This window comes from Battus philenor, unplaced genomic scaffold, assembly GCF_028537555.1.
Source record: "Battus philenor isolate CCGP_79_NKW_IND1 unplaced genomic scaffold, ilBatPhil1.0.hap1 SCAF_20, whole genome shotgun sequence".
Classification (NCBI taxonomy): domain Eukaryota; kingdom Metazoa; phylum Arthropoda; class Insecta; order Lepidoptera; family Papilionidae; genus Battus; species Battus philenor.
Genome location: NW_027181683.1, coordinates 11,701,680 through 11,725,399, shown reverse-complemented (window position 1 = coordinate 11,725,399; position 23,720 = coordinate 11,701,680). Strand labels below are relative to the sequence as shown.

At 32.7% G+C, this 23,720-nt stretch overlaps 1 protein-coding gene across 1 annotated transcript in view; it reads right to left on the bottom strand.

The window, feature by feature from the left end:
* Nucleotides 1-21,852, bottom strand: part of LOC137922926 (uncharacterized) — a 35,110-nt gene extending 13,258 nt beyond the window's left edge. Inside the window, exons 1-2 of the mRNA XM_068766037.1 lie at nucleotides 21,615-21,852; nucleotides 8,689-8,812 (exon numbers count right to left, since the gene is read on the bottom strand). Coding sequence (XP_068622138.1) covers nucleotides 8,689-8,812; nucleotides 21,615-21,852 — 362 coding nt within the window. The remainder of the gene's footprint in view (nucleotides 1-8,688; nucleotides 8,813-21,614) is intronic.
* Nucleotides 21,853-23,720: the final 1,868 nt, after the last annotated feature.

Genomic DNA, 23,720 nt, shown 5'->3' with positions numbered 1-23,720 from the left:
TGTAACATTATTTTTAAAGAAGAAAATGTGTCAAGTTGATAGAGTATATAAATCAAATTAGGCAATGCTTTGTCAATATGCATAATAAAACTAACGTGACTAAATAAATCAGTTAATAGCTCCGGTGAGACTCAAAATGGAAAGTGTGTGTTTCGAAGCGCTAAAAGCTATGTGTGCTTATGAGAAAGTAGGTACAGTAACAACAGGTGAAGATATCGATGTATTTAGATAAAATTACACTTCTAGATTCATCTAACAATTGGTTTTTCTAAAGGATGGGAAAGAAAAATGATTATTTTTAAAAAATATCGTTACCTGTATCTTATTTAGATATATATTAGGCACATCAAAGTTTAGTATCCATGGAAGAAGAAAGCTCATAAATAAAAATAAAAGAAATTGTAAGACGCGTGGGTGGAATGACAAGTGAAAACTCATAGGATATGGGCCTCTAATGTTTAAGGGACAGATGCGGGTCTCGTTATTGATGTTAAAAAAGCCAGTTCTGTATGATTCGATTGTTTAGCTCGTGGATTCAGGACCTGAGCCCGAAGGAGCTGTAAAAGCCAGAACGGCTAACAACGTGCAGCACCAATCAAATATAGCCTAGATTCGATTGTCAGTCCGATTTGGTCCTACTTAACAAATATTACTGAAGTTAAACGTACTACAGTGTCGTTTACGTATAAAATTCTTTACTGCCCTCCCTCCTCTATTCGGGTCCTTTCATACATCCCCTGTCCTAGGTACACAGGAATATAAGTTACAATGATAATTTATTCACAAAATTTTCCTATATCCATAACCGTCTTCCTGCCATTTTAATGTCATCCTTTCATTCCTCTTTCGATCGTCACAATTACTTACATTCGTATATATTGTTAAAAACAGATCACAATATAAACTAAATACCTTGGATTATTGTTTATGTACATTTGTTCGTTGATATCCAACATTAAAACGCATTACAAAGTCATATTCTTTCCTAGAAGAAGCTTCTGATACTGCATTCATGGTAGACACGGTGTCAGATACAATATATAATTTCTAAGGATATATCGGTGATGTATTTTACACCGGATATATTCCTTTTTTAAAAACACTAATACGTTAGGTACAAATAGAACCTACTGTTCCTTTAAAACAACAATAGTTGATAAATAAATGTGAAGTGATAAAGGATAAATTCATTGTAAATTTGTATGAGATATATATAAAGTAAGAAAAGGGCCAATATTTAGCCAGTTCCGCACATGCAGTGGTAGTCGTGCAACAAAGTGCACCGCCTGCCAGCCCGCTGATAAATGCGTGTGAGGCAAACAATGCGAATCACACAACCGCCACCGCCAAATTACTCAACACGTGTTTCACCCCTCCACGGGGCATCTACAGGAGTCATGTTACACCGATTAGTGCAAACACAGAGTTAGCTTTGTTGCATGACTACCACTGCATGTGCGGAAGTGGCTAAATATTGGTTTTTTTCTTACTTAGGATGGACTTCCGCGAGGTAACGCCTAATTTCATTAAATATATATATATAAAGGACTCATTCCTGTCAGTTATTTTCTGAAATGAATTTATAAACCAGCATTGGTATGTCCTTTAAGGATCGGATATTACGGATAGGAGTCTGGTTTGTGAAGATGAACGCCGTTTCATTGCAAGAAGACCTTCCTAAACCTGATATATATAGTCTGGTCGTCAGCACCTGGCACTGTTTTTCTTCTTTCAATACTTTGGACATACAGTGATTTCATGGAACGTTCTAGAATCAAAGGGCCGAATAACCTTCTTAAAAAGTAATATAGACATCTTGGCTTAGGCAAGCAACATATTTTATGCGTTATCAATATTAAAACATAAAAGTTCAACTAATTAATGCCTTTATGTTAATTTATTAAATTTATCAAATGTTTAGTAATAAGGTCAACTATGCGGTCAATGTTGTACTTTAGTAACGGTATTTCAAAACCGGTTTGCTGAGTTAGAATTTGACCTTAGATAAAATCTCCTGATAAGATACCACCATGAATAAACACTATTGCGTTTATTGTGACGTGAATGGTGAAGGCTTGAAGAAGATGTATTTAGACTCGCGTATGTCCCAGATTGATTATGGTTCCTATTGAAATGGGTTCTCCTAGCTTTTTTACCTCGGTGTATTATCATTATTAATGATTTGTACTAGAATATCATCATTGCCATCATATACACCACCCACTACTAAGCCTAGATACTGCTAAGTGAAACTGGTGGTAAGGATTGAAAGTGTCACCGACACCTCTTTAATGGAAAATAAAGAACTCTGAACGATAAAGATAAACCTAAATAATAAAAAAATATAACCTTGAGTAAAAAAGCATTGTAATATAAGAAAAAATAATAGTATAAATATTGACAAAAAAAAGAATGCGGCGAAAGAAAAGAGGTGATGCGTAGAATGATTTTGAATAAAAGAGAAGATTTACAAGAAAATATAAAGAATGTAGGAAGATATAGTAAAAGAAATTGTAAGAAATAACAGAAGAGAAAGCCAATGACTGTATGTACTGAAAATTATTTGGAACAAAAATCACTGTCATAGATTTAATTTAGAGGAATTGTATAAAAAAAAAATATACGCCTTCACCAAAGATCGTCATAGTGACCGGTTTGCCGTGATGGACGACTTTATCACCTCAACTGTCATCAGTTGCATTTCTTTAAGCTACTTTGGTTCTGTGGAGGAACTTCTCATATTTGATTCGATTTCAGAGCTTCGAGCATAGCCCTCTCCGTTGTTCTTTGGGTGACCTTGAGTTTTCTTATAAGCTCATCTTAAATGACCACGTCTGATATCCATATGTCATACAACTACACACTGGTCAAAGAATATTCTCTACGGAGAAGAACGCTGCCCATTCGCGTTATTTAATTACTGATACATATGTTTGTGTTTAACTTTATTTGGAGTTAAACTAGAGATCTATTTGAAATTGTTTAATCTTTATCGATTGATAATAAATACATTTAAATAACTTTTAAATTAAACGGGCTTTTTGATACCCATATTGTGGTGGTTGTGGAAAAATATGTACCTAGTCCGCCATATTGGAACGGCGTCCATCTAGAATTTTAAATTTCGACATAATCATCGTGTTTTACTAATGTAGCCTTTTCATTTGATACCCATATTGAGGGGGTTAAGGAAAAATATGTAATACGCAATTTTGTATCGCTGGCCATCTTAGATTTATAATGTTATTGATTTTATTATATTGTATTGTCATCTAAATTAAATGTGTGTACCAAATTTCAGATCAATCTGACAACGGGAAGGTGCTTAAATTTCAATTTCTAATTTTGACCCAAATATACAAGTTCCGTACGGGTCGAACTAAATAAAACAGTTTAAAAATCGAAGGCAAGACTAATTGACTTTCTGTCAAAAAATATCAATAATCCGTGACGGATCGATAAACGATATATTTTCAATAATTTCTCTACCCCACATGCGAGAATTCGTTATGTTTGTTTATAAGAACGTGCGTGTGTTAAGTGGGTCGGCAGTGAAAGTGTGTGTGCGCTGGCGTTGGGTTGCAGGTTCGACCGGTTCTTGTATCTTGTGAGGTCACAATTTCTCTATTGATGACCAACGGTGACGAACATTTTTAAAATTTATGACTAAAAAGAGAAGTGCTCGCCCAACATAAAACTTCTACTTTTAGTCGTGTGATCTTGACTCAAACATGGTCACGTCTATGACTACCATCAAGGAGATTACCGCAAACTTTTCATTTATTTTAAGACGATAAATATGCTTTGGAGATAGATCAAAGTGTTCTAAGGAGAGCTCTCATGCGGTGTTCATTCAGGGCTAATGACTCTAATTATTCTTCATTAGCAAATCTTCTTTCATATATCGCCTTTCTTCCCTCATCTATATTTCCTGATCACAATTTTTCGTTACATTTTTATTTAATATACATTATTTATGGTTTTCAAATTAGAGTTAAAAAAACATTTTCATTAATGGACAGAAGGTTAGACTTTGGAGGCTTCGATGAGGCTCTTAGTCACGTCTCCTCACCCTCAAAGACAGAGGATAGTTAAGGAAGCTTTCGCCGGGAACGGCAGCTCAGAGCAACCGAGTCAGAGTGCCGACAAAACGAGTGATATAAAGTCTCGCGCCGGTTGCGACCGGCTAAGTCCTCAATTTTGCTAAAGGAGTAGCAAATAATTAAGTGAATAAGATAATTAATAATAACATAATTATTAACCATGTGCCAAATGTCATCCGGTATGATAGAGAAGATGAGGCGCACACAAAATAGGAAATGAAAAAGTAGTGTTAAAAAGAATATGTTTATATATGTATAAAATGGATTTAAGTTACAATATAGTAAGATGATCGAAACGTGATTTTTTTTTCATTCCAAGTTATGAATAGAAAATACACTGTTAAATAGAATAAAACATGATATGTTGACGTCTTAATTAAAATATAAAATATTAAAAAAAATGTAACTAAAAAGTAAGGAAAAAAAATGAGATGAATTCTAAAATAAAAAGACTATGATAAATTATTACTCAATGTAATAGGCCTCTGCATTTAATTGTCTATGTAATGATCTATTAAGATTTAATTGCATTAAGAACAGTATTTATTCATCTTCCTCTTCCATGTACAGATAGAAGTAAATCCATAATAATTATGTTATCATTTTAAATAACAACCCCACTAGTGGTTTTAGTCGTACAAAAATGCATTTTTAATGTCCAATTAACATCAGCGTATGCGCAATTATAAGAGTAATAAACGTATGTTAAAAATTACAATGATTAACATATATTCCGCGACTTTGTTTCACTAAGAATTATTTTCTCAAAAGTGAAAATGTCTGGGAAAAAAATACGAACACATTGCATTTAATGTAATTGGTGGCGCAAAAGTTATATCATAATGTGAACGCGACTTAATTTTTACAAATGGCGTCAAATGTCACTGTGTTTTAATATTTATGATGTAGATATATGTAGAATTAGTTATAAGTAAATGAAATTTTTGTTACTTCATGTTTGTCTAATTATCAGTCTAATCTTGGTCGTCGTGTTCTATGTGCTCGAACTATCAAGATGTCGCTTTGAATGTTAGCTATATTGATGAAGATACCGCCAATTTGGAACCAGATGTTTTGCGAGCAACAATTCAATATGCCGTAAATCTAACACAATTATTCATTAAATCAGGAGGTGGCCAATTGAGCGATATTTTTTTTTCAATCAATTAAAATTAAATTACATCTATTTTACATTTTCAAATATTATTTTTGATAACAGAACTCTCTTTTTAATATATAACAAAATGGCTGCCGGTTCATATTTTGACATTATTTTTGCAGCATCTGTCATAAGACAGTATTGTTATTATGGCGCTATATTCTCGAAAATTACACAATGCATTCAATTCGAAATGATTTTTGAAATATGAAAATGCGGTTTCAAAGTTATTTATGAAGACTGACTATTCAACGAAAGTTATGTATGAGTGTTTATAAATAAACATTTTTTTATGGCAAGATATTGTAGCTTGAGTTGTATTTATATTACGTATATTGTTTTTAGAAAAACTGGATATTTGATTAATGTAACATGTATTTGAAATTTACACAAGTAGTTACTGTATATATGTTGTAGGAAGCTTTAAGGATTATGTTAGGATTAGGATATATCTTTAATTTTTTTTAATATAACATGATACACGCCATGTAGTCTTCTTCCTTGATGAGAATTTATTTAATTTTTTAATTGCGTACTACTTCGTGTATTACCATATATTTCATTTCTCTTCTCTATTCACATTCTTTTTTATATTTACTTTCTGACTATTTCATATATATTGCGTTTAGTGGTTGGAAGCTATACAACCTTTTTGCTCAATAAAAAATAGCCCAAATGCAAAGAGCATTACTGTCTGCGTTCAAATTGAAATCTTCGTTCGATTTTTGATTTGAACGCGCTAGAATTATTTGAAATAAAGTATTGTGGGCGTAGTGGCCAGGTATACGAAACATTCTTACATGTCACCGCCCCAATGTAATAAAATGTAAGACTGAAAATGCAACTATTCAGAAGACGAAAAATAAATTTTGGTTGTCTCAAAAATTGAAACAAATTCAAATTATAATCATTGTTTTAAATACAATTTTATATCGAACAATATTGGAATATATGTATTTGAAAGAAAACTTCGTATAATCTTTTTATTCTTCTATGTACTTTGCCTTGTTAATTTAGAGAAATAAAATTACATTGCCTATCTCCGCCATTTTTAGCCAGAAAATTATGAAAAAAATTGACAAGGTGTATTGGGATTCGTAGATTACAAATATATATAAATCCGATATAAACAATAACTGTTATTATCGTTTTTATTGTATCACATGTTATATTACGCTTTTTCTTTAGTACTTTTACTTTCTGTACTACTTAGTATTGTATTGTCTTTCCATTGTCTAAACACAATTTGTCTTTTTTCTATTTACCTTATGTCTTATTACTTTTTGCGTCTATTTCCCACTTTATTCACTTTCTTTTCTCTACCTTTTCTTCACGTGTATAATATTTATTCATCTATTTTCATATTACCTCCTACTTAAGTGTTATTTCTTCCTCGTGTTTTATTTCTGTAGCCTGTGTCTCTTCTACAATTGCTTCATCTCTTACTACCTCCCATCTTCCCATTGCATTTGTTCCTTCCAGTTATGATTCTGGTAAAACTATCTTACAAGGAACTAACTAGTGAAGAATTTCTAGATATATTTAAGGTGAAAGACGGAATTATAGCCGATCGCAATTAGAATTTAGTTATGCGAAGTTAAAAGAGATCATACATTAAGAGATTCTTAGTAGATTATAAAAGAAATGAAAAGACCACCGTGTCGTTGTGTTAAATAATGCGATTTTGACTAGACTAGGTTACCATATCAACAAAAGGCTTTAACGGAATGATAAATATTTATAAATTAAGTTATACAAGCTTTGACGAAGGCAGGAACGATCGATTCTAAGATTTTATATATCCTTTTAACCCCTATCATGGGTGGAAATCTTTTTTACATAAATTTAATAATTTCCATACTTATCATTTGTCCTTTTCCATGTGTTTCATTCTTTCCTCTAAGTGCCTTCATAACATCTTTCATTCCTTTTCACACTTTCTTTCCATATATCTCCTCTTAATTTTCACCTTCTCTCCAGAAGTTTACTATTTTACGTTTATTACTTTTAGTTACTAAGGATAAGTTTTGCATAAAATTATCAATTATATGCTATCTATAATTCGGCTATATAAAACCATTATTAATTAGCTATGCGAACGAACTGTAATATTTACTTCATGGTCAAATTGCCCATATACCAGACGAAGTCAATGACCCGAAAATGTTTATTTTTAATAATGTCAATTTCCTTAGAAGTTTACTTGGTTCAATCCGTATTGAGTTCCAGGAAATACATGAGTATGTAAGCATTTTTTAAAAAAATATTTTAATCACATACCAGTCGCACCAACTGATTATTTGACATTTCAACCGGTTTATTGTTTCTGGTAAGGATTTAAATATCGAATTAGTATGTTTATTTTATTTTATTAAATTAACTCCTCTTACAGTTTACAACTAAGCTAACAAATAATAATACTAAACTTTAAGTATAATTATGAATTTAGTACATATTGCAAAACCATTTATAAGTAAACGGTACAAACACAAATTAATTAAAATGATATCGTGGTAATTTATTCTAGTGGAATACTAGAGATTGGTATGGAATTGAATTAGAAAGATAATTAAGAACATTGCAACGAAAATGATGCGTAGTATCAACAAATATTACCTCTGAATACGTTCGTCAATTTGCATATCTTAGAAGTATTGCAAGTATTGAACAGTCAAAAAGGTATCTTCTTTGAGGAGGGCAAAAACACTTGATCACTCTATGGAGGAGGTCTTTTTATAGTATAGGAGGGAAAATCTTCTGGATGCACACAAGATACGCTGCAATCTGGGAGAAGAAAAGAGTTATGTGGCATTTCTACCCACTAAAACCCTAGCAGTGATCATCTTCGGAACTTGCAGCTGCCTCTTAGTAGTATACCAAGATATACCCTGGGAGGAAGCTGTGCCTCCGATATCCTCACTGTACCGCAGCAACAGGAGATAATCTCGCGATGCTGCCCTTATGGGGTTATCAACGAATGGACGACGAAGGCCCCTACTCTCAACACCCGCGAACTAGATGCCATTTTAGACGCCTACTAAAAGCAGGGGACATCTTTGCCTTATTCTAGTGGCTAAAGCGTTATGGGGGGAGGCATATTTCTGGCAATGAATGACTGCCCAATGCATAATAAATAAATCGGTGAATATTTAAATTATTTGAGAAGATAAAAATTACAATTTTCAAATATTTAACACTGGCAAGACACATTGATTAATTCTTTATTGAAATTTAAATACGGCGTTATATAAAGTATTGAAACGTAAACGTAGTGTTTGATTTTAATGATTTACACATTTGTTAATTGTTTTTTGTTACGTAATGTATGCTATATGCGAAGTTAACATTGTATTGCAATGTATTTACAATTTTATTTGTAATAATTTTCAGTATGTTTTTAGTAGAAGAAATATATTAAATTCTCACCTTGCAACACCGTGTTGTATAATATCTGCGAGAGAACCCAATGATTGTTCGACTTCTCGACCAATTTGGGAGGGCATCTCGCTCAACGACCTCCCGGAGGAACGGGCCTCTGCATCAGCTGCGTCTATAAATAAAAGTTTAAAATAAGTATTTTTCATATCGTTTTTCTTACAAAGATCGTGGATCAACTTGTCAATTTACTTGAATCGTTCACTGTTCCGTTCATGTATCGCTAACTATATATATAGGCAAGGTACCTTGCAGTGAATGTCTATCGACGGGAATGGTAATGATTTGATAACATAAGTTCCTGAGACAATTGACACCTGTTTATAACTCTCAATAAACTAATCAATTCAATTCAAATTCGCACACACATATATGCACATAAATTTATATGTTGTAGAGAAATTTAATACACGGGTAGACATGGATCGTATTAAAAATGCGGAGATTCATAGAAGAATGAAAGTAAGAGATATACCTCAACGGTAGATAACTCAACGGTTCGGCAAGTTGAAGTGGTTAGTAGGCCACTTAGAACAGATGGTCGTTAGGGTTTTCAGGGGTGGACACGGAGGTGTAACATAACTCCTGAAGATGCCCCGTGGAGGGGTGAAAAACGTGTTGAGTAAATTAACGGTGGCAGTTGTGTAATTCGCATTGTTTGCCGCATACGCATTTATCAGCAGGCTGGCGGGCGGTGCACTTTGTTGCACGACTACCGCTGCATGTGCGGAAGTGGCTAAATATTGGTCCTTTTTTACATAACAGGAAGTGACTGTGGGCGGGACACATTGCTCATACAACCATTGGGGCCGAAAATTACACTACTACTTTATATGGTGGACTGACGATATAAGATCGAGGATAGTCCCTGGATGCGGGTAGTGCAGGAATCGAAAACCACATATTTTCCAAATTCGCTTTAAAATTCAGCTGCGATAATTTAATTCCTTCAGGCTTACATTACTTACAGTATAACTAGTCAAGCTAATATCCGAAGGTTTTAAAAAAGGTAACAGCGCGTTAGAAACTGCATTATATTTAATAGCAGTTGCCTTGATCTTTGACGTAATTGTTAAAAGTTATTATATATATATTTAATTTGATTAAATGTAATGTTTAAAAATTAAAAAAACAAGTGATGTTTAATATTTTGATTTTCAAAATCCCGTGCTCCGTATTACTTAACTAGGTAATCATCACGTCATTGTCATATTGACAACTCAAAAACAAATTGATCTTATATAAGTAGAAACTCTGTAGTTTCAGCCAACGTCGATAGATGGCGCTAGTAGTCTCTCGCATGAACGTTTAAAAGGATTACCGTGCGGTAGAATCAACATTAACACTGAAAAACCGACAAAGTTTTAGGTACCTTTTCATTATGAGGTAAATATGGCGATTTTGGTGTAGAGCATACAAGGTGGAATGCGATGTGATGTAGTTGGAGCTGCGGTGATGATAACTGCGTATCAGTAAGATGGAGATAGTGTTATGAGTGGGCTGTGGAACCCATGAGAGCTGATCACCAAGGACGTTGAAGAAGGCTACCTAGAAACATTAGCAAAGGCGGTCCGGAGAGGCCCGTGTCTCTCGACTGCCGATTAGTCCTCGATTCACACAACTTACACTACACCTCATTCACTACACTATACACCTACACGGGTATTATCCTTCTTCGTGTATGTCTTCGATGTAAATGGGGTACGATCACCTCAATTTGTATGAAACACAAAGCCTTAATCGGCTTGCAGTATAACTTAAAATACATCAAATACAGATGCTTGAAACGGCTTAGTAGAAGAAGTAATGGCAAGTTTTCGCTTGTTATGAGTGAATTTGGACAAACAGATCATGTCTCTGTTATATATTTATACGAAATCGTAAGAGGTCTCATCAATTCAATTTCACTTACTTAGAACCGCGATATAAATATTAAAGCGACAATCTATTGCGTAATTGAATGAATTTAGATTCTAGAAAGTTCTGATTAAGTAACGAATAGAAGTGACGCGTGATTCACGCATTGAAAAACAATAGCGCTAGTTGAAAGTGAAGATAGTTTTAAATTCGGAAACGACACTTTACTTTCTTTTTGCAATATCATCTGAGGTGTCGATTACTTATTCAATTTGTCGTCGAAAGCTTCATAATGTTTCGATATATAATATATGTGTATATATATAGAAATACATAAATTAATTAACGAGGCCCGCCACTAGGTAGACCGACAATAATCAAGTTGTATGTTGTAATAATCACATTGTTCATTATATATATATATAAAATCTTATGCTTAAGAATATTATTAAATATATACAAAATAGATAAATATATATACATAAGATTACCTATAGAAATAAAAATAAGCTTATTGAAGTTCTAAGCATTTTCTAGCTTCCACGACTAAGACGGACAATGGAATATATGTATGTATGTATCAAAACCGTTTATGTTTATATATATATATATATATATATATATATATATATATATATATATATATATACACACGCTTATATATATATATGTATGTATATATATATATATATACATACATATGTGGTTTACATTATATTTTAGTTAAGCATATTTTTGACTATGGTAACTTTTGGTTCAAGATGACAACATATTGTAAAAAAATCGGAAGGTATAACATGTGTTCGTGTGTAAAGATGGTTATTTAATGAATATTTAAATGAGATTTGCTTCGAATTTTGCTTTTAAATTACATCCCACATATATATAATTTACTCTCACGTGTACACGTTTTCAGTAGCGTGACGAACGTGTACAAGGGATGGGCTATACTGAATAGTAGCGTCAGGGACTACGGTAATAAAAGGTCCTGACGTGTTACCAGGGGTTTTACACATCAACGCAGAGAATTCCGAGGTGAGATTGGATTGAAAGAATCCCTCATAACCCTGTCTTCTCCCTCTAGCACTGAAAACAAGGTGATCGTACAACTTATTAGTCTGGTGATAACAATAGGTACAACCTTCAAGCTACAAAACTTAAGTTGACTTTTACTTGTTGCCCTCAAAAACCTTTTAATATCGTTATTAACTTAAATGCGAACGAAAAATTGAACGAGTTTAATAAACTGTTAATTAAAAAAAAATATATTAATTTAGTTTAAGTTATTTAAGTAGGGCAAGTGAGAAAAAAAATATAAGTTTTCCCGTTTCCGTATAAGTTATAAAGGTCTTTACTATTAAGGAAGACACTTAATGTTATTTATTTCCGTAATGGTCTTTGTTAGTCCGTGGTGAGTATAGAAAATGATGAGATTCACAGAAGAATTAAGATAACCGATGTAGCGTGAAGAATTGCTAGCTGAAACGGCCGGGACATATAGCTGCTGCAATCGATGGTCATTGGAGCTGAAGGTAGAAAGTGGAGATGCAAGCAGCGTAAGACCGGTTATCATCACTACTTTGGAAGCCTGTTCCTTGCAGCGAACGTCTGCCGGTTGATATGGTGATGATGAAGTATTTTTGCCGGTTTGTGCCCCTTGATACATCTTGATACATTGATTGACTCTGTGTTTGGCACTAATCGGTGTAACATAACTCCTGAAGATGCCCCGTGGAGGGGTGAAACACGTGCTGAGTGATTTAACGGTGGCAGTTGTGTAGTTCGCATTGTTTGCCGCATGCGCATTTGTCAGCGGGCTGGCGGGCGGTGCACTTTGTTGCACGACTACCACTGCATGTGCGGGAGTAGCTAAATATTGGTCCTTTTCTTACCCATTGACACATTTTTTGGACACGTATCACGGAGAGAATCACACTTAGACACCGTCGCTTTTTTACAGTAACTCCAAGATACCAAGAATCATGTACCAGGAAAATCAGAAACTAGTATTTCGGTGGTGGTGTCACCAGTCCCAGCTCAACCCTGTGCCGCTATGCATTAGTTTTCATACAGGTGTTAATAAAATAGAATACTTTGTCGTCGTTTCAGCCCAAAACAAGGCATAGGCCTTACCTAAAGATATCTATGGGGGGATATACCATAATCGCCACGCTAGGTAGGCGGGTTGGCGATCGCCTGTTACCCATTCTCTGGAAACTTGTTTAATAGCAGTGGCAATCCTATATAAGTGGCCAAGCTCTTTGATAGTTCGAGCCATTTTTCGAAATTTAAAATTGTTTTGCGAGCCGCAATAGAATACGCATTTAAAACACGCAAAAGAATATTTACTTATAAAAATCATGTTTATTGAAATTAATCAAACATAAGTAAAAATATATGTATTGCAGTTAGATATAATGGCACAAGTATATGACAGCAATCCTAATAACACTTAAGATGCTGGTAAGTTAATTACGATCGGTATTTGGATTTCTCTAATTTTATGTTGGAATAATAATTATAATTATTCACGACAGTAATTTGTTTCGATTTACCAGGAGCTAATATAGGTTGTATAAATATAAATATTGAAGTAGTTCGTCAATCAATCGGAGACAAAAATAATCGTTCAAAGAGCTGTATGTGGATCGCGAGCCGCAGTTTGGCTACCCCTGGTATATAAATAATGAACAGTGAAATGTATTAGATTTGTATCGCGGTACCTACGGTCGCATGCCTCAGTTCTTTACCGCTCGGCTACAACTCCTGAAACTAAAGTATACTTATACATTCTCCATCTACACTTTCCATCATGTGAGATGGAAGACAAACGCCTATTCCATACAACTATATATATAAAAAAAATTATTTAATGGAATCAGGCGTTACCTCGCGGAAGTCTATCCTAAGTAAGAAAAGGACCAACATTTAGCCACTTCCGCACATGCAGTGGTTGTCGTGCAAAAAAATGACCCCCTCCCAGCCCGCTCATAAATGCGTATGCTGCAAACATTGCGAATCACACAACCGCCACCGCTAAATTACTCAACACGTGTTTCACCCCTCCACGGGGCATCTTCAGAAGTTATGTAACACCGATTAGTGCCAAACACAGAGTTAACTCTGACTGTGGCTAAATATTGGTCCTTTTCTTACTTAAAAAAAATAATTCATATAAATTTGTTTAGTATGGGTTCACGAAAATTAATAATATTGAAGAATCACTTCTACAATCAGAGAGTTTGGCCACTTTACACGACCTTCTTGTCTAGTACAGACAAGTGCTGACATTATTTTAACATAAAAAAAGCATACAGTTATGAACGCATATGTAAAATTTCACACCAGCGACGTAAAGACAATGGTTTATTCGCGGAAGTACTAGTAATTAGGTTTTCGTACCGGAACACACAGTTATATGTTATACAAACCAACTTTAAATGCGGTTTTTTGTGTTAGATGTACCGAATATTGGTAAGATGGATCCGCAAATAAGTTTGGTGTGTGCGAATTTTCTATTCGTTCGAATTTTCTGTAGCTAAAAATAATTGTTTATATTTTATTACAATATGTTGTCTATACTTATATGTAAGATTGGATATACAGGGTAATTGGTAATAGGCGTAAAATTTATGAGGAGGTGAATATATAGCTTTTATCAACCAAAATCTTTAAAGCGTTTACATCTATTTCTAATCACTCTGTATAATATATATGTGTATCTATATATGTGTACTATGAAATGATCGTAACAAAACGAGCAATAAATTTGTTCTTTAAAACTTTTACACCTGTAGCAAATCAAACTGTATATCATTTCTAGCATATAAGTATACCCTACATAATGTAATAAATTATAATAACCTTATTTGTGTACAATATACATACAAAAATGGTTTATTCATATTTTATAGATAATATCTTTATGTGTGACATTTTAAAACATGTTATTACGTATATTTCCTAGTCAAGCCTAATTATGATTGGTATTTATCTGTTAAATTCAATGATTTCGTATAGAAAATAAGGATTTGAAAATGGCAGTGCATATTTTTATTTTTTTATTTTTTTAATGTGTTTACGTAAATCGGCCAGAAATCAAAATATACATAAGAGTTTTTACTGCCTCTCCTCTCTACCTTACAGTATTGTGTGAAAGCGTTCCAGAAGTTTCGAGAACATGCGTCAAAAGAGAATTGGTTTTAGCCTGTCATTCCATTATAATTATTTCCTTTCGCAGCTGAGAGATGCACGAGATACATTATGTATTTAAATTTTGGTTTTACGATAAACTTTAATAGTACTACGTTTTTAATTTAAGCCTTAAAAACTTGTACAGTGTTATGGAGAGAAAATAAAATCGATGTCCGTTTAAAGACCAGTGAAATTACGAAGACGTTAAAGGTTAAAAAACCGGGTCAAAGTTGTCACTCCGATCATGTATTTCGTTCGGAAACCAGTTCCAGAATTCCACGAGTGAAAGTGTAAGATTTCGCAACGCACACTTTATGTTAATTCATTAATATAAATGAAAGTCATCGATGCGCTAAATGTGGTCTTGAATAATTACATACGAGACAATGATCGAATTTATTTGATTAACTCGACCAAAAAAAATAAAACAACGAATCGCAATAAAAGTGAAACTAGACTTTGAAATACAATCGAGTTATCGCTTCTGATATCGATATAGAGCTAAGTTAATCGAATTCAAAATCAATTCGATTACGTAATATTTGAATAATATATTGAACTATTACGCAAAATAAAATTACAAATTCAAATTTTATTTTCCTCAAAAACACTTATTATATACACGGTGTATTGTACAAGTGCCTGGTGTTTGTTTTTTAATTACCACGCGACGGATAAAAAGGAAAGAAAAAAAAACCAGTCAACGTGATTAAATATTGTCGTTGTCGTTTCTGCCTATAGATGACAAGGGATAGGCCTCCCCCAAAAAAATATCTTCGGGGGATAAACTAATCGCTACGCTTGGCGTGCTGGTTGGCAATTATAAAGTAGCATTATAGTAGCCAGAGGACGCTACTGCTTATCCTCTGAAAACTCGTTTGTGATCATTGGCAATTCCATATAATTAATACACAAGATGTGAATTATACAAGACTATATTCCGGAAATCGCGTATTTCCGGAAATATAAGGCCAATGTTAATTTTGTATACAATTGGGGTTAAATCAATTAGTAGTAAATTATAATAATTAAAATTAAAAAAACAGAAAATGAGTTTTTATAAGGTCTCTGTCGTTATAGAGTAGTGTGTACGGCGATTATAAAAAAAATTCCGGAAATCGAATCTCTTCCGCTTAGCTACCAATGCTCTCTCCCTTTATATCGATAGAACCATGAGGCTTAGAAATATGAAATTTGTTAATAATATTCTTTTCGCTATGTAAAAGTCAACGGATTTAACGAAATATTACTCGCAAGTAGTTTTGCGGGGCCATTCATTTCGCCTAGGTGTGGGACAACTGTAGTTAATATATATGGACGTATATATATATATACATACATATCTTTTTAAATATATTACATAATAAGAGCCATTATACTAGTGTTATGTAAATGTAAATTCTGTACATACCTGTGGACTATATATTATTATATACTCTGGTTTATTATATATAGATATATGTATATCGATTATGTGTATATATATATATAAAAAGTGATATGGGTTGTTCACCCTAAAAATTTTTTTTAATTTTTTGACAAAATTTTTTGTTTTTATTTTTTTATGATATAGCATACAAAAATACATACAAATCTAAATTTTCACCTCTCTACATTCAACCCTTATTTTTTATTTGTAAATTAAAAACTTTTTTTTTGCAAACAACGTTTGCGGGATCAGCTAGTATATTTATATATATATATATATATATATATATATATATATATATATATAAAGAGTTAAGGATTTTTCGTGGTTATCCAGCTTTGCGATAGATGGCTCTATTGTATTAAGGATACTTTCGTTCACAGATAAAAAAGCCTGAGTTTCTTTTAGGTTCTTCTCAGATAAAGGCGTATTGGAAATCTCGTAGATTTGTTTTCAAAATGGAAATGTCATTATAGTAGATGGCTTCGTTTTTAGCGTTGAGAAAAACATTGGCATTGGTACAAGAATGAAGTAACTTTTGCGAAGTAATCACAGGTTTCCTTAAACCGTATACGGATGTAATTACTGTTTTTTTCCGTCTGTTCATTCACTTTCTCCCAATCTGCGGGTAACTTGTTTTCGAGAGAGATTTCTTTATAATAATTTTTTAATACAACCTATCTCGTTTTCATACATATTTATCACGCGGTTTCACTCGGCTAACCTAGTTGATGGAATCGTGTTGTTGTTTGTGCGTAAGTGTTTTGAAATTGACGAGAAAATTAAAGTATATAATATATATATATATATATATATATATATATATATACATATTTCCTTATATGAAGTTTAATGTACGAAATAGAAATTGAAATACTAGGCTAACATAACTTATCATTACATATAAAAAGACGTTATATTCCAAGTACAGTACATATATATATATATATATATATGGTTGTCTGTAAGAGATTGCTTTGTGTGATAAGACCGCCCATTGTACTTTTTTGTATATTATTGTAAAACTTATTAAATGCATCTTAACGTGTACAATAAAGAATATTAAATTAATATATATATATATACACACATATATGTATACTTTTATACAACCTTGCTCTCTACTCCAGAACCTTAAGGCTTCGGCGGTCATACTTTCTACACGGTTTGTGGCCAGTGCACTGCTACTTCAACTTATTAATGTTGCTAGATGCAACAATTCGTATAAACTCAAGATTTTGAAAGGTGCATTGTACTCCAGTAATAGAAACACTAGGTTGTATACAGGATGATTGTTTACAGGTGTAAAGGTTTTAAAGGAGTGAATTGTTTACTCTATTCGAACAGTGGTAGCGGCAAAGCACTGACACTTGCGATCGTAAGTCGCGTGTTCAATCCTTGGATACAGTGTTATATATAATTCACACTGTGTGCATTACTTATATAGCATTGCAATTGCACACAAAACAAGTTTAAAGAGGATAGGCAACAGCGTCTTCTGCGTACCATAATACAACCTTCTACCTAACTTCTTCTTACCTAACTTCTACCTAAAAAAATGTACCTAACCACCTAAGAGTAATAAGATGATGGAAAAAAGGCGATGAAAGCAACAAGGAATGAAAGAACAAAATGAAAGATATTGTGATGGAAATAAGGTAAGAATAAAAGAAATTGAGAAGTATGACAGTGAGTGAAGAATAAAGATTAAAAATCTGAAAAACTTACTTGTAAACAAAGACCCTGATCTTAACTAAATAGGGGTACGAGAGGCGTCCAATAGTGGGGGCCATTAAAAAAAACCACTTCTGCTAAGCCTAGCGAATATGGTGTCTTTGGGGAGGACCATACTGGCCCATGGGATGAAACGACAAACTTTTAAATTTATACATAAAAGACATGAACAATTTTTGTGTTGCTTGATTATATTTTATGACGCGATCGAAGTTTATATTGTGTAATCATTTCGCTTTCTTTTTGACAAAACTTACTTGTTATTCTATATTAAAAATCTTTGTTTCACTTTTAATATAACTCATCAAATAATTTGTGTTAAATTAATGTATTTCTGTCTTTAGTCACACGCAATTTATATAATGTTAACTAACTTCCGTTTGCATATATAAATTTATAATTAGCATTTGAACGAGAAACACGCAAAAACATTTTTATTATTAGATATTAAATCGGTTGATGTAACTTAAAATATTTATATGTTTTGTAAAAGTCTTACAATGGATATATAATTTATTATCTTACATTGTACTGTTACGCAAAAAGATATAGAAATGTTTTTAGATTAAATAAAGTAACTTTGAATTGGAATTATAGAAAGATATTAAAGAATCATTTCTTCTTTTATCAAATGTACGCTCACTGGTCTTGACCGGTCGTGCGCCCGGTGCCGTTGCGAATATTTGGCGTCAATTCAATCTGTTTTGATATTATAAGATAGTATGATGCAAGTAAATAGGTACTATCAGAGTATGTGTTGAGATTCACTATCGTGGACCCCCATTTTCATTTCATGGACCCCCAAATTTTTTTTCGCTGACGTAGACCCCTTGCAGGTTGTCATAGACCCCTGGGGGTCGATATAGACCACTTTGGGAATCACTGGTGTAAATGAAGTCAATTCAAATAATTAAAAACGTAAGAATGCGTCGCGTAAACGATAAGGTGTTTAAAAAATAATTCAATTTCATCCTTTCTAGGCACGGCGCGCGTTGCGTGAGATGGAACGGTTCATCTTAACTGTCACGGTTAAGCAGCGGTTGCGGCTAACTGTGCCGACACTTGCAGCGAGCGATGCAGTTTTTATTAATACGAGTTATGGTGTGTAATACTGTGGTATATATTTATGATACTGTGGAAAATAAGACACTATTTTTTGTAATTTAAAATCACGTGATGAACCATCGAAGGCAACATCATACTTAAGCTAGATAATCATTTCATTTTTAATAGCTGATACAACTAGGCTAGTGCGTGGGAAAGTACAATTGAATCTACGAAGTAAATCCCCTGCCTTTTTTTAGCTGATAGACGCTACAAACCATAGGCCACCTCCAAAAATCGCCACGATGACAGATCTTACTACATCCAGGGAGTTCCCCGGCTTTTATTATATCGTCGGTTTACTTAGTGGGCGGCATATGCCGAGTCTACTGGCTTCTGGTCGCCACTTGAAAAACTTTTGCCTCCAACGTCCATCACTTGCACGAGCGATATGACCCGCTCATTGCCACTTGAGACGGGAAATTATCAAAGCTACGTCGATGGCATTGGTTATTCGATTTGAAACTACAAGCGTAGCTCTCTCCATTCCTCTTCTGCACATCCCCCACTAGGCGCAACATTTTTCCCTAAATTCATTACATATTCGTATAAACGCTCGATCAAACTAGCACTGTGTACAGTTGAAATAAATAACATTAATATCACGCAGCTTTTTGGTAACATTTTGACATCTGTCAAATTTATTTCTGAACTTGGAACATAACGTCTTATATATAATGATAAGTTATGTTAGCCTAGTATTTTAATTTCTATTTCGTACATTAAACTTCATATATATATATATATATACTTTTCTCGTCAATTTTAAAACTACAAGCGTAGCTCTCTTCATTCCTCTCTGGGCGACCTTGAGGCATTGTATAACACCGTAAGCAAGCATGTGTCATATGCATCTGGTGTCTATGAACTATAATTTGTTCCGGCCACTGCAATAATTTATCGACCGTAAAACTTTTTTTTTCAAATGAAGAGTCGAAAATTAGATTACTTTTTTGGTGTAGCACAGACTAAAAATTTGCATATAATCATACCACTACCGGAAAGATTGCAAAAAAAGATTTATTCGTTATACGAGTACGAGAAAGATTTTTTATTGAAAAAAAATCTATTCAATCGTGTGTAGTAGTGGGTTAATTCATAAAACAATTTATGTATTCATTATCACTTTTTTAAACTATAGACAATAAATGGAAAAAAAAAACCATTGATATGGTAAAAGAGGAGATGTTATCGCTCGAGGCGATCTCTACCAGACAACCTTTGGATAGATATGAGACACATGAAGGAGAAGGCACTTGTGAAAATAATAAGAAATTAAATTAGTTATATATATATATATATTTAAGTATAATTTGTTTAATATTTTTCTGACGTGTGAATCTAAATAAATAAAATAAAGGAAATTTCTCGAAAACAATATATATTATGACGTAATAGTAAAAATATATTTGTAAGTTAAAATGAAATATACTTTAAGAGAAAGTGTTCCGTTTCTTTTTTAGGAGTAAAATTGCTATTATATTTCTAGTCTTATTTAGGTAATGAAAAAACTTAAGAGAATATTTCTCTATATACGATACGAGGTTTGAATTTCTCCTAATAAGTTTAAAAATCTAATCGTATACATTGAATTCTAAATCAGTCTATATGTTTGTCTGACATCGGATTTAAATATCACAGATTTCAACTTTCGAAAACCACAGTATAATAGGTCCATTTATATACTATTAGATTATATGTGATATCTATTATAGTATATATAAAAGAATCTCATAGAAAATTCAACTTGTTTCTTATAGTGTTTCCGTTTGAACTCGATATAGATATACATATGTTTGTATATGTAGCGTTGAACCCGTCAACATACTGGCAACAATAACAATTAATATTTTTTTATTTATTTATATATTTAAGATTTTTACACACATTGTGTAATGGCGGACTTAATACAGTATAGGCATTCTCTACCATTCAAAAAAAGTAATGAGGTGTAATAAACGTAATATTTATTCTTTCTTATAGGCAACTTCTAAACGTTTAAACATTTATATAATGTAAATTTAATACCATATTTATATAAAGAATTATTGGCACCCAATTTTATAATTTGTTCAGGTTTAATTTTTTAATATCTTTCCGTAAAAATTAGTATGATTCTAATACCGTGCCTGTATGTCTCTTATATGACATTTAAAATAATAATTTACTTTATAATTAATAACAGGCAGGTGTTAATGTTGAAATAGAAAAAAAAAAATTAAATGTACGTAGCGTACGACACCGATTAAGTGAACAGATGACTTCTAATTATAATTTGTTATATAATATGTGTAATAAACAATTAAATTTAAAAATTCAAATTTAGAATACATACGAATAACTTTCTCCATTAAAAAAACTTTTGCATAAGAAATTGTTTTAATTATTTCAATTAAGATAACGTGTGTACAATTAATTATATTTTATTATAATTAATTCGTACAACGTTGATTATAAATTAAGATCGTAATGCATTTTAATAAGATTTACTTTATCTTAATGAAAATATATATATCATTATCATATAAAAAATTTCTTCTATTAAATTATGTACATATTATAATTATTTTAGAGTCTATTGGTTATTTGATCATCTTACCTTGCCATTTTCTTCTTTGTTTGTCCACTTCCGCATCCCAGTTGTCCAAGATTTGTCCTGTTTTCTCTTTCATACAATTCCAAGCGTCATCTTCGCCGAAACAGTCGAATATGGACATCACACTAGGCGCAACATTCTTCCCTAAATTCATTACATATTCATATGATCGCTCGATCAAACTAGCACTATGTACAGTTGAAATAAATAACATTAATATCACGCAGCTTTTTGGTAACATTTTGACATCTGTCAAAGTTCGCGCGCGCTTCGTAACTTTTTTTTTTTCAATTTCTCCGCGGCAATGACGTTCGCTTTCCCGCGTCCAAGGTTGCACTGATCGGAGCATGTGGGAGGAATCTGTTTTATACGATGCCCACTTTCTTTTGACGCAGGTTGTAGCATAGCCGCTTTTCGTTACGGATACGTTTTACTAATTTGTTTGACTGTGCCCGATTATTTTAGGGTTTCATTAATTATTGTTGGTGCCGTCCGAACCTTAAGGCTTGGTTGTCGGAATGAATTTTACTTTCTAATCAAATACATTAAACAGAAAAAAGAATATACATTAAAAATATTGTACAAACATGTTTAAAAATATATTGCAAATAAAAGGTCAGATTTTTATGAAGGGTAAAGCGTTCGCTTTCTACTTGAGGAATATTTGTTTATCTATATATATTTTAGTTAGTGTAATGATATCGCTGAAAAAACTATTTCTATTAAAAAAATTATAAGCCATCTTTATTATTAATATTGAATATAATTAAGTTATTACTAGTATAATATAACTTATGTGGCAGTGAATAATATTAATGTACTAATTTAATCAAAAATTCACTTTTTAGTTTTATATGTATGAAAATATAGGTGACGTAATCGCGGCGATCATTGGAGAGGGCATATATGTACAATGTGTATGGTATCTAAGACTGTATTCCTGAGATCGAACCTGTGACCAACAATTGCAAGTCACAGTTCTTTACCCCTGGGCTACCACTGCTGTACCCCGACATGATCAGGATGACGTAATTTTTTTTTAATCTAGTCATATTCATGTCGCTAATATCATGTACTATGTATATATATTTATCTTATACGCTACATGTGTAATTAATAAAATACTATATAAAAGATTTTTTATTTTCCTAGTAATGTTTTCAGTGAATATATCCTTATTCAAATTAAAAAATGTAGGCGAAAATTATTTTCTCATAAACATACATTCGTATTTAAAGTTAATTCACTTCCAAAAACATATCGGCGAAGAAATTAAAATTAATAATATTAAATTAGATCACAGAAAAGAAAAGGCGCGTTCATATTCATCAGTTGAAGCGTCTTTTAGAAAGTATGAACGTGCCTTTAGAAAATTTTAATAAAAAATTCGTATGTCAAAAATGTAAAAATGTCGGCACGCTGCATACCAATAAAAAAATAATAAAACGTATTCTAGAATGATCTTCTTGTCGTGTCTCTCATGTTTGTTTCTCTTACTCAAGTCAAGCCAACTCCTGGAGAAATATCAGTAGACCTTTGATCTTGGTAAGGCATCTCGGTGATTCAAGAGAGTCATATAAAGTGCTACCCCTGTATTCCGAAGTAGAACGTGGGCAACAGTGTAGTACTCTCCCAGACACGCACTGTACAAAAGACTGTCCGAAAAACCTAAAATAAACAGACGTTTGTCAAAAAGCACATGACATGAATTAATTGTCTTTATAATAAATAAGTATTACTTGTAATATACATGTCGGGTTTTTAAATATTACCTGAATTAAAAAAAACATAATTGAATTCGATTTTCAAATTTCTTTTTAACATTATGAGTGAAATCGTGAATTACTTCGATAATTATCTACGAATTGATTTCGTTAAATGTATAAAAATATATGACATATGTGCGGAACCCTTCACGACCGTGACCTGACGCAGAGATCTTCACATGTCGCAGAGCAATTTGAGATGAGAAAATATGACCGTGATTATAAATACACCTACGAATGAACATCCGTACAAATCGATTGAATACGTCTATTTTGATGTCTTTACTTTCCAAGCCACGTGGTAGGAGTGTAATTGCGGATTATTATTAAGCGATAATTTTAC